Here is a 13382-nt window from a genome sequence, read left to right as displayed (position 1 = left end):
CTTAGTAGGCATATATACTTGGAGTATATGAGATTTTTTGATACAGGCATGCAATGCATAATAATTACATCAGAGTAGAGTATCCATCACCTCAATCATTTATCCTTTATGTTACATATAATCCAATTATACTCTTTTAGTTATTTTAAAATATACAATTAATTTTTTTTTACTATAGTCACCCTGTTGTGCTAGCAAATACTAGGTCTTATCTATTCTTTCTCTTTTGTACCCATTAACTATCCCAACTTCCCCCCACTACCCTTCCCAGCCTCTGGTAACCATCATTCTACTCTGTATCTCCATCAGTTCAATTGCTTTAATTTTTAGCTCCCACAAATAAGTGAGAACAGGCAAAGTTTGTCTTTATGTGCCTGACTTATTTCACTTAACATAATGACCTCCAATTCCATCCATGTTGTTGCAAATGACAGGATCTCATTTTTCATGGCTGAATACTACTCCATTGTGTATCTACATGAATGGATAAATTTTCTCTATCCACTCATCTGTTGATGGACACTTAGGTTGCTTCCAAATCTTGGCTATTGTGAATAGTGCTGCAGTAAATAGGATTATTTTCTTTATCTTTGTTTTTCTGTAATTTGAAAATGATATGCCTTGGTGTAGTTTTTTGTTTGTTTTGACATTCATTTGGCTTGGTGTTCTCTGAGCTTCCTGAATCTGTGGTTTGATATGTCACATTAATATGGAAAAATTCTCAATCATTATTGTTTTAAATATTTCTTCTTTTCCTTTCTCTCTTTCTTCTCTTTCTGTTCTTTTTTTCCCCCTAGACTTTTTAATTTATTTTTATTTTTGAGACAGGGTATTTGTTGCCCAGGCTAGAGTATGGTGGCATGATCTCGGCTTACTCCAGCCTCTACCTCCCGTGCTCAAGTGACCCTCACCTCAGCCTCCCAAGTAACTGGGACTATAGGCCCATGCCACCATGCCTGACTAATTTTGTTTGTTTATTTATTTATTTATTTATTTATTTATTTGAGACGGAGTCTGGCTCTGTCGCCCAGGCTGGAGTGCAGTGGCGGGATCTTAGCTCACTGCAAGCTCCGCCTCCCGGGTTCCCGCCATTCTTCTGCCTCAGCCTCCCGAGTAGCTGAGACTACAGGCGCCTGCCACCTCGCCCGGCTAGTTTTTTGTATTTTTTAGTAGAGACGGGGTTTCACCGTGTTAGCCAGGATGGTCTGGATCTCCTGACCTCGTGATCCGCCCGTCTTGGCCTCCCAAAGTGCTGGGATTACAGGCGTGTGCCACCGCGCCTGGCCTAATTTTGTTTATTTTTTTTATAGAGAGGAGGTCTCACTATGTTGCCCAGGCTGGTTTCAGACTCTTGGGCTCAAGCAATCCTCCCGCCTTGGTTTCCCAAAGTGCTAGGATTACAGGAGTGAGCCACTGTGCCTTGGCCTGGAGGTTTCTACTGATACATCTTCGAGATTAGAGATTCCTTCCTCAGCTGTGTCTAATCTCTTTATAAGCCCATTGATGGCATTCTTCATTTCTTTTACAGTGTTTTTTATCTGTAGCATGTCATTTTGGTTCTTTCTTAGGACTTCCATCTCTCTGTTTACATTGCCCATCTGTTCTTGCAGGCTACTTTATCCGTTAGAATCCTTAGCATATTAATCATAGTTGTTTTAAATTCCCTGTCTGATCATTCCAACATCCCTGCCATGTCTGGTTCTGATGCTTGCTCTGTCTCTTTAAACTACGGTTTTTGCTTTTTTAATATGCCTTCTAAATTTTTCTTGATGTACTAGGTAAAAGAAACTATAGTACATAGGCCTTTAATAATGTAATGGTAAGGTGTAGTGGGAGAAGCATTCTATCATCTTATGATTATGTCTCAGTCTCTTGGTGAGCCTGCGTCCCTATACTTTGAACTTCACCAGTGCTTCTCAGTCCTCTCCCCCTGTCCCTTAGGCCAGGCAGGATGGTTAGAGGTGACTGGAGTTGGGCATTTCCCTTCCCTAGGTAGGTTAGGTTCTGATAAAACCCCAGCAGGTTAGGGTCTGATAAAAGCCCAATAGGTTAGGCTCTGGTAAAGTAGTTTCTCTTGAGAGCAGGTCTTGTTAAGAACACAATGCCTTGGAATATTTCAAAATGGTTCCTTTTCTCCCTCCCCCGGCTGGAAGTATGAGGGGATTTTTCTTCAATATTCACCGTAAGGACCTGATAAAACTCCTAGAGGTAAAACACATGAAAGCATGGGGCCCCACTATGATGGATCCTTCTAGAGTTTTTAACTCTCATACTTGTCCACACGGAGCTTCTAGCAATTGTGAATTAATGTTAAGGTTTTCTTATTCCAGTAATGATTCCTTAGAAAGTTTCTGCTTGTGAGTTTCTGCTCTACTAAGTTATGACTCTCTGAATCCACTTGTCTCTCCAATTTTGAGGGTATCAGTTTGCCCATTACCTCCCTTATCTGACAAACTTAAGGGCTGTTGATTTATTTAGGGTTGGTTCAGCTTTTTACTTGTTGTTAGGATGAAGTGGTGACTTCTAAGCTCCTTAAATCCTGGACCAGAAACTGGAAGACTAAACAATAATTTTAAATAAATAGATTTGGATCAAATTTTATAGACTATCAAGGCTATAATATCAAGCTCCAACTATGAAGGCAGGACACTGGATGTTTCTGATGGCAGAGATTTAATGAAAACAGTGCTTCACTGAGGAAATATCTTTTAAACTGAGAAATGATTAGGAGTTAGCTAGATCCTGGTAAGGGAGGAATTGTTTGGGAGAAGGAAGGTGTCAGAGAACAGGAATAGTCCAGGGTGACCAGATAATTCATCATCCATATCAGGGAGACTTGAAAGTGAAAGGGCACTATTAATAATTATGCTAGCACATAATTATTTAAACTATGTTTTTTTGCTTTTTTAATATGCCTTCTAAATTTTTCTTGATAGCTGAACTTGATGTACTAGGTAAAAGAAACTATAGTAAATAGGCCTTTAATAATGTAATGGTAAGGTATAGGGGGAGAAGTACTTGACCAGTACTTTCCTGGGTAACCTGCGGTGTGTGATTATGCTACATTTGGGGAGCTACAAGAAAGCCAGAATGAGGAGAACAAGGTATGCATGGTTTTACTGGGAGGTAGGTGAAGAAGGTAGTTGTAGCTGGTGCTTCAAGTTAAGTTGGAGCCCGTGGATCCTGTCACTGTTCCTCATTATCAGATGGCCTTGAGAAGCCATTGAACAAGGAGATGAAAAGATCAGATTTATGTTTTGAAAAACTGGGTTGGATAAGGGCAAAACAAGATGGGGATAGCAGTTGGAAGATGATTATGGCTTGGATTAGGATGGTAGTGGTGGTAGAGATGGGTTCTAGAGATTTTTAGACTTGGTGATGGGCTGGTTATGGAGAAGGAAATAAGAGGGAGGTGCCAAAGAGTCTTCCAGGTTTGTGGTCTGTACAACTGGCTGGATCATCATATCTCTCACTGATTTAGGAAGCAATAAAAGAGAACCAGGTTTGGAGGGAAGGATAGTAGTTCAATTTTGAATATATTAAGTTTGAGGGGATGTGTGAAGATGCTTTACGAGATGTCAAAGATATAGATCTGCAAATCAGAAGAAATCAGATCTAGAGACATAATCCTTGGAGTCATCAAGTTGTATATGGTAAGCAAAGCCACTAAGAAAAGAAAACGGCCCAAGATTGAGCCTTAAAGTTCATTTGGATAGTAGGACAATGAGAAGGTTCCAAAGGAGACTGCCAAGGAGTAACCAGTAAAATTGGACAAAAATTGGGAGTGTGATATCACAAAAGCCAAGAGAAGAAATTATTTTAAATAGGAAGAAGTGGTCAATGGTGTAAAATACTATTGAGAAATAAGTAAGATGAGAAATGAAAAATGACAGTTGGACTCTAGTGAGAATTCATTCACTATCCTGAGAACAGCGTGGGGGAACTGCCCTCATGATCCAGTTACTTCTCTCCCTTGACATGTGGGGATTACAATTCGAGATGAGATTTGGGTGGGGACACAGAGCCAAACCATATCACATGGTAAAGGTATGAATTGCTATTATGCTTTGGGAGAATAATTTGGTAATATATATTACCAGTAATAATGATACTGTTGATGATTATACAGTTTAACCCAGCAACTCCCATTTTTGGGATTTTTTTAGGGATTACATTGAATCTGCAGATTGCTTTGCATAGTACTGGTTTTTTTTTTTTTTTTTTTTTTTTTGAGATGGAGTCTCGCTCTGTTGCCTAGGCTGGAGTGCAATGGCATGATCTCTGCTCACTACAACCTCTGCCTCCCAGGCTCAAGCGATTCTCCTGCTTCAGCCTTCCAAGTAACTAGGACTAGAGGCATGTGCCACCATGCCCAGTTAAATTTTTTTTTTGTATTTTTAGTAGACCCCAGTTTCACCATGTTGGCCAGGCTGGTCTCAAACTCCTGACCTCAGGTGATCCACCCACCTCAGCTTTCCAAAGTGCTGGGATTACAGGCAAGAGCCACCGCACTCGGCCCATTTTTGGGAATCTACCCAAATAATAAATATCTATGTGCACTGGAAAAAAATAAAAGAAAAATGTCCATTGGATTTAGTGACATAGAGGCCTTTGTGAACATATATATATATATATATATATATATATGAATTTCAAAGGATCTTATCTTCAACTAAAAAACATGAGTAAAATGGAAAATAAACAATAATTTACCGTAAGACTATTTTACACATTTACTGAAATTTTCAAATATTTAACATTTTATTTTATTCAAATATTTAATATTTTAAATGTTACTCATTCTTCTTTGCTTATAAAGAAATACAGATTTTAAAAAATTTTTGTTTTTTGTTTTTTGTTTCTAAGTATGGATTTTTAGCGGTTGGGATTTTTAATCCCGAGTTAAAGGAATATAGGGTTGTCTAAATGTTTTTTTAGTACTTACTTTGGAGATTTTATACCATACAATACTAAGCTCTGTGGATAGATATCAATAAGGCATTTAGGTTTTTTTTTAGGAATGTTAGTGCTCTGATCACTGAAGTAATTGTCCATCCATTCTAGGTCCAACACCTCTACACCTTGCCGCACAGGCTTGCTCATTAGAAACAATAGTCTGTCTACTGTGTTCCAAAGCTGATTACATGCTTTCTGAAAAAAGAGGCTGGATGCCAATTCACTTTGCCGCTTTCTATGACAACATTTGCATCATTATTGCTCTCTGTAGGAAGGATCCTAGTTTGCTAGAAGCTGAGGCAACAGCTGAGTAAGTCATTAAGCATTTATATCAGGTTGAGGTTGATGTCTAGGCAATAATAAAAAAACAAGAAGAAAGAAAATTAAATAGAATATAAATTTCTGCTTTTCATGGTTTGCCGCACACACTGCCATTAAAAGGCGATAGGCATGGGTGATTTGAAAGGTATGTGAGGCTTACTTTGCTGTCCTTTCTACTCACTGTCTCCTTCTACCATTTATCATTAGAATTTCTAAAGACAAGAGCTTCTATTAACCTATGCATGTTTTCTGGAAGAATAAAGACTAATCCCTGGGGAGTTTTTCCTAACCTTGTTCCAGTAATATGGTTCCGCAGATTAATTTTTCATGTTAAATGCTTTGCTTAGTGCCCTGGAAGAAGCCTGAGACTAGGGAGGAGAGAGTTGCTCTAAACTGGATCCTACACAACCAGGAGGCAGCCCTAGGACTTCAGATCAAAGGGGACAGGCTTTGGATTACAGGAGAAATATTTAGTGGTATCTGGAAGAGAAATACATTAAAAAGAATAAAATAACTTTGAAATTAAAAAATCCCAACACTCTTTTGTTTTACAGTTTAGCTGCGGATCAGCATTTAGGGTAAAGGTGTAACTTCTCCTAAAGGTACATTCTTGGCTAGAAATATAAAGACCAGGTCATTACTTTGGACCTCTGAGCCTGATTTAGGCATAGGTTCATTCAGGTTTTTCTAGGTCTTCGAGTAACCTTTCCACTATTATTCAGTGGTTTAGTGCTAGTATAACGGCTTGACAGTATAAGAGACATCAGCTTCCTCTTATTGCTCTGAACATGTGGAAGCCACCAGAGGAAGCTGGTGTCCCTCAGATGGCAACTCCTGCTTTCACCATCATGTCTGGCCATGAGAAGAAAGAAGAGGCCAGGTGCGGTGGCTCATGCCTGTAATTCCAGCACTTTGGGAGGCCAAGGCAGGCAGATCACTTGAGGTCAGGAGTTTGAGTCCAGTCTGGGCAAAACCCCGTCTCTACTAAAAATACAAAAATTAACCGGGTATGGTGGTCCATGCCTGTAATCCTAGCTACTCTGGAGGCTGAGGCATGAGAATCACTTGAACCAGAGAGGCAGAGGCTGCAGTGAGCTGATGTCGCACCACTGCACTACAGCCTGGGCAACATAGTGAAACTCTATCTCAACAACAACAAAAAAGAAGCAGCAGCATCTGGGAAATGTAATATTGCACTGGATAGCCAAACAAAGTATTTTCACTATCTAAAAATCAGATAATGGGTTTTTGAGCAAAACTGTTAGTTTCTGCCACAATGAGGAAGCTGGGATTTGAAAACTGGACATGAAGCAATGGGTGTAATTAATTCCTGAGCCTCAGTTACATCATTTGTAAAATGGGCTGATGATATTTGCCTTGCTTTTTCCTTCACTTACGGAGTAGTTGTGAGGCTTAAATAGGACAGTGTATTGTAAGAACTTTGTGCATTATCATCCTACAAACAAATTATAAGGCATGATAATTAAGTTGGGTGGGTAGGGAGCCATAGTAAGGATGGCATGGCAAGGGAGGCAAATCAATTCACATGTAGAATACAGAAGATGAGAATTCCTAAGAACAAAAGGTGGTGGTGTAAGTCAGACTGCCTCCAATTGCAGCTTGAATAGTTTTACAAAAAGTAAATTTGACACTCTATGTGTGTTTAATTGTTACGTTTCTTAATTTTTAGGAATCAGTGCACTCCACTGTTACTTGCTGCCACTTCAGGAGCACTGGACACTATTCAGTACCTGTTTTCTATCGGTGCTAACTGGAGAAAAACAGATACTAAAGGAAATAATATAATCCATTTATCAGTGTTAACCTTTCATACAGAGGTTCTCAAATATATAATAAAATTAAATATTCCTGAACTCCCAGTGTGGAAAACTTTGGTAGGTGAGTATAGAGTATAATCTCTTTATAAATACATGTTCTGATTATTATTCAGTTTAATTATTGATACTCTGAGAGAAAACAAAATAATACGTGCATTATATTTTAAATATTTAAAAATCATGAAATAAACATTTTATTAAGACCAGAAATAAAAATACAAATAATAAAGAGCTGCATTTTTGTGTATGCAAATGTAGTTTTGTTTCCAAGTTAAAATCAAAGATCTGTGACCCAAACAGACTATATTTTACACAATTATATTTATTTTTATTTTCCAACTTTCTCCAGAAGTTCGAACATCTTCTTCATAAAAAAAAAAAAAAAAAGGAAAGAGGAAATTTTAAGTGAAAAATATTCCCTCCAACTTATTCCTTGCCTCCTAATTTTAGAGACAAATTTGGCAAAATCTTTTGTTATATTTTGACGAATGTTTTGTGAAAAATTCTGCTGGAGATTTTGTTTTTGTTTTTTGTTTTTTGTTTTCAAATTTGCATTCAGTCTAGCCAAAATAAGGGTAAGGGTCACTAGGTCAATTATATGGACATATCTAATTTTACTCCCTTTCAAGACCCCCCTAAAATTACATGGAGATTAAGCAATACTAATAATACCACCAGCAGCAGACAAGCATTCAAGGGAAAACAAGAAAGGATGCAACAGCAATAAAATATTGGAAGATGGAAACAGAAAAGCAAGACTTAGGACTTAGCCAGCCAGAGAAAATCATTCCAAGCCAACAGTGGGAAAGCTGAGAACCTCTTGGACTCACACCATAAATCCTCAAAAGGCTTGAGAACTGGCAGTGCCCGTTAGGAATGCTCTCCTCAGAGCCTAACTAGGAAAGACCTAAAGATGCCAAGGCTAGAATTCTCCCTAAGAAATAGAAAGGCGAGGGACCCGGGAAACTGGGAACCTTACCCAAGCGTAAAGCATAGGAAATTTCAAGGAAGACAGCAAGGGGAAGTTCCAGAATGGAACTGTGCATCCAGTCTAGAGGAAAAAGATGGGAGGAATTATCAGTAGGTACAAGGAAAACTAAGCAGATGAAATACAGCAGTCTCCCCTTCTCAGCAGTTTTTCTTTCTATAGTTTCGGTTACCTGCAGTATAGGACAATAAGATATTTTGAGAAAGAGGGATAGAGCACATTCACATAACTTCTGTTATTGTATATTGTTGTAATCTATTGTTAGTTATCGTTAAGCTATTACTATGCCTACATACTTTATTATAGATATGTATGTTCAGACAGTCTGGTTTGACTTACGGTTTTTGACTTTATAATTGTGCAAAAGTGATACACATTCAGAAGAAATTGTACTTGCAGTCCTCATACAACCATTCTGTTTTTCACTTTTAGTACAGTATTCAATAAATTACATGAGTTATTAAACACTCTATTATAAAATGGGCTTTGTGTTAGATCATTTTGCCAAGTTGTAGGCTAATTTAAGTATTCCAAGCACATTTAAGTTAAGCTAGGCTAAACTATGCTGTTTGGCAGATTAGGTTTATAAATGCTTTTCAATTTATAATATTTTCAACTTACAATGGGTTTATCAGGACATAACTACATCATAAGTTGAGAAGCATCTGTCAGGGAAAAAACATAGTATATACAGGGTTCAGTACTATCCTCAGTTTCAGGCATCCACTGGGGGTTTTGGAATGTATCCTCTGCAGATAAGGGGGGGACTATTGTAAAATAAGGAAATTATTAGGCCGAGGCAGGTGGATCACGAGGTCAAGAGATAGAGACCATCCTGGCCAACATGGTGAAAACCTGTCTCTGCTAAAAATACAAAAATTAGCTGGGTGTGGTGGCACGTGCCTGTAGTCCTAGCTCCTCGGGAGGCTGAGGCAGGAGAATCACTTGAACCTGGGAGGCAAAGGTTGCAGTGAACTGAGACTGTGCCACTACAGTCCATCCTAGTGATAGAGTGAGACTTTGTCTCAAAATAAATTAATTAATTAAATAAATAAATAAATAAAATAAGGAAATTATTACCTGTTTAAAAAAAAAGGAGACACAACCATAGTACATTAAAGTGTTCAGCTGTGAATAATAATTGTATAGACATCATGTAAACACTTAACATTGATTTAACTAAAAGCTATAAATATGGAGAAAGGGAAGAGGAAAGAGCAATGTTGAAAGAGGTAATTTCCTATTTTTCATAACATGAAGTCAATGAAGTCTAAATCAATGTAGCAAAACACAGCAATGTGTGTAAATATGTAGAAATAAGGAGATTTATAAATCATAGAGGGTTATAGGGAAGAGTCTAAACCGATTGTATATGGAGTGATGAACACAGAAAAGTTGGGAGGGTGGGGCCAGGAACCACTAAGTTTTGTTATAGGCCATTTAGTAACATTTAACTCTGAATCATGCACATGCATCACTTTGATAAAAATAAAAAACTAAAGCCAAATAAGAGAAATGAATTGGAGAATGAGAACTGATTTTTTTTTCCAACAACTCATTTTAGGATAGGATAAAATATGTTTTTAAGATTTTTAACCCCATTCTACTGATTCAAGAAGTCTGGCTCAATACCTGACGTTGGAATTTACTAGGTACTGGGAACATATCCCAAATACTGGATATGAGCCCCAAGAGATATTGGAAAGTGTTTCCAATGCTTATTTGTGTGCATTTGTATCATTTCGTAGTCTTGTTAGGAGGAAGTGAGAGGATCATCCTGTTACTTTTACTAGACTAAATAATTGTAAAAACCTACCTTAATAGTAGGAAGCTCTGCCCCCTAACAGGGGTGGCCTAAAAGCACATAAAAATTCACCAGGGCTGCTGCTTCCTACAGCCATTGTGGGGGAAGTCCTGACAATGACACAAACAAAACAAATAACAGTGAGCATCTGGCCACTGCTGTTTTGCCTTGGGCCCTGCAATAGCTCTCCCTCCTCACAGTACCCATTTCCACTATGTGTAAAAGAAAAATCAGTTTATTAGAGGTCTCAGGATGAGTTCTTGGAGTAGAAGCTGAATTTTAAAAGAGACTGCCATGGAATGGTAGAGCCAAGCTAGATTTAGGACAGATTTGGTAATAGAGTAGCTGGCTAAAGATATGAGGAAAAGATTGTGTGTTTTTTCCTAGCACAATAGACATGTATATTTGTAATATTTCTGTCTGTAGTACAAGTTCATCCAAGATTTTATTTAAAGTATCTTTTTTATACTCAGGAAATGTATAAAGCCTCACACCTAATTTAATGGATATTAAATTTTTATTGACAATACTGTGGATTACTTTGCTATTCTTGAAAACCCACATTCAAATTTTATTTAACAACTAATTTTAGCCAAGAGAGATGTATTATTTTCCAAGGGAATTTGAAGTATGTGACCACCCAATCTAAGTCACTCAGACCAAAGATTAAAAATTTCCGCCAGGCATAGTAGCTCATGCCTGTAATCCTAGCACTTTGGGAGGCCAAGGCAAGTGGATTGCTTGAACCCAAGAGTTTGAGACCAGCCTGGGCCACATGGCAAAATGCCGTCTCTGCAAAAAATACAAAAATTAGCTGGGTGTGGTGATGCACGCCTGTAGTCTCAGCTACTAGGGAGGCTGAGATGGTAGATCACCTGAGCCCAGGGAGATTCATGCTGCAGTGAGCTGTGATCATGCCATTGCACTCCAGCCTGGGCAACAAACTGAGACCCCATGTGAAGAAAAGAAATTTCAGGATTTTTTCACTTATTATATAGACTATAAACCTCAAAGATCATGGGCTGATGGAATTTGTCACTACTTCACAGGGAGCTGTGCACAGAGGGGAATTTAATGCATGCAGTTGGTGGTAATAGTGGTGACCTCAATCCTTGGTTTTACTTAGCTGGTACAAAAAACAGAATCAAGCATTTCATTGCCTCTCGTATAAATTACAGCTGTGTTTTTCTGTTGAACACTTTAAACAGAAATGTTACAGTCTGAAAGCTATAAACGAAGGATGATGGCTGTCATGTCCTTGGAAGTAATTTGCTTAGCAAATGATCAATACTGGAGATGCATTTTGGATGCAGGTGATGCAAACTCTATTAACTATCTTTTTTTAATGCTATTTTATGTAGAGCTATATTTTATTCATCAGTCATTTTTAAATATATTTTTGATTGTAAAGGAAAAATTTTAGTAGATTTTAGGTTTCTTTTGCTAAGATCACTTCATTTACCTGTCAGCCATATATTTTATTTTCCACATGGAAGCTGCACAGGATCAAAAAACTATATCAATTCTATTTGTCTAAAAGCTCAAAAAATTAAAAACTGATGTTAAGTATTAATTTAACTTTTAAATTACTTTACCACACTACTTTTATATTTACTTTCATTTAGAAATTATTCCTATTCTCTACTTTGCACAATTTACTTTTGAAATTAAAAATAGCAGATTTAGTGTCAGGTCTGGTGTGTAACTAGCTCTGCATTTAGAACTTAAGATAATTGCTTAACCTCTCTTAGTTTAGTTTACTCACTAATAAAATGGCTCTACTGGGGTCCATTCCAAGATGGCCAAATAGGAACAGCTCCGGTCTGTAGCTCCCAGCGTGACTGGCACAGAAGACAGGTGATTTCGGCATTTCCAACTGAGGTACCTGGTTCATTCCACTGGGACTGGTTGGACAGTGGGTGCCACCCATGGAGGGCGAGCCGAAGCTGGGCAGACATCGCCTTACCCGGGAAGCACAAGGGGTTGGGGGATTTCCCTTTCCTAGCCAAGGGAAGCTGTGACAGACTGTACCTGAAAAAATGGGGCACTCGCACCCAAATACCGTGCTTTTCCAACGATCTTAGCAAGCAGCACACCAGGAGATTATATCCCACGCCTGGGTCGGCAGGTCCCACACCCACGGAGCCTTGCTCACTGCTAGCGCAGCAGTCTGAGATGGACCTGCAAGGCAGCAGTCTGGCAGGGGGAGGGGCATCCGCCATTGCTGAGGCTTTAGTAGGTAAACAAAGCAGCCGGGAAGCTCTAACTGGGTAGAGCCCACTGCAGCTCACCAAGGCCTGCTGCCTCTGTAGACCCCACCTCTGGGGGCAGGGCATAGCTAAACAAAAGGCAGCAGAAACTTCTGCAGACTTAAACGTCCCTGTCTGACAGCTCTGAAGAGAGCAGTGGTTCTCCCAGAATGGTGTTTGAGCTCTGAGAATGGACAGATTGCCACCTCAAGTGGGTCCCTGACCCCCTTGTAGCCTAACTGAGAGACACCTCCCAGTAGGGGCCGACTGACACCTCATACAGGCGGGTGCCCCTCAGGGACGAAGCTTCCAGAGGAATGATCAGGCAGCAATGTTTGCTGTTCTGCAGTTTTTGCTGTTCTGCAGCCACTGCTGGTGATATCCAGGCAAACAGGGTCTGGAGTGGACCTCCAGCAAACTCCAACAGACCTGCAGCTGAGGGACCTGACTGTTAGAAGGAAAACTAACAAACAGAAAGGAATAGCATCAACATCAACAAAAAGGACATCTACACCAAAACCCCATCTATAGGTCACCAACATCAAAGACCAAAGGTAGATAAAACCACAAAGATGGGGAGAAACCAGAACAGAAAAGCTTAAAATTCTAAAAACCAGAGTGCCTCTTCTCCTGCAAATGATTACAGATCCTCACCAGCAACGGAACAGAGCTGGACAGACAATGACTTTGATCAGTTGATAGAAGTAGGCTTCAGAATGTCGGTAATAACAAACTTCTCTGAACTAAAGGAGGAGGTTCAAACCCATCGCAGGGAAGGTAAAAATCTTGAAAAAAGATTAAATGAATGGCTAACTAGAATAAACAGTGTAGAGAAGACCTTAAATGACCTGGTGGAGCTGAAAACCATGGCACGAGAAATACATGACACATGCACAAGCTTCAATAACTGATTCGATCAAGTGGAAAAAAGGGCATCAGTGACTGAAGATCAAATTAATGAAATAAAGCAAGAAGAGAAGTTTAAAGAAAAAAGAGTGAAAAGAAACAAACAAAGTCTCCAAGAAATATGAGACTATGTGAAAAGACCAAATCTACGTCTGATTGGTGTACCTGAAAGTGAAGAGGAGAATGGAACCAAGTTGGAAAACACTCTTCAGGATATTATCCAGGAGAACTTCCCCAACTTAGCAAGGAAGGCCAACATTCAATTCAGGAAATACAGAGAACACCACAAAGATACTCCTCGAAAAGACCAACCCCAAGAC

At 39.0% G+C, this 13382-nt stretch overlaps 1 protein-coding gene across 1 annotated transcript in view; it reads left to right on the top strand.

Annotated features, from left to right (window-relative positions):
• The window catches only part of ANKAR (ankyrin and armadillo repeat containing), a 72527-nt gene that overhangs the window by 24732 nt on the left and 34413 nt on the right, over positions 1-13382 (top strand). The window contains exons 8-10 of the mRNA XM_011974254.1: positions 5065-5266; positions 6968-7176; positions 11116-11220. Of these exons, the coding sequence (XP_011829644.1) occupies positions 5065-5266; positions 6968-7176; positions 11116-11220 (516 nt within the window). The remainder of the gene's footprint in view (positions 1-5064; positions 5267-6967; positions 7177-11115; positions 11221-13382) is intronic.

Source organism: Mandrillus leucophaeus, unplaced genomic scaffold (genome assembly GCF_000951045.1).
Source record: "Mandrillus leucophaeus isolate KB7577 unplaced genomic scaffold, Mleu.le_1.0 Scaffold143, whole genome shotgun sequence".
NCBI classification, from domain to species: Eukaryota; Metazoa; Chordata; class Mammalia; order Primates; family Cercopithecidae; genus Mandrillus; species Mandrillus leucophaeus.
The sequence above is the reverse complement of the archived record's forward strand: the minus strand, read 5'-3'. Positions and strand labels throughout refer to the sequence as shown.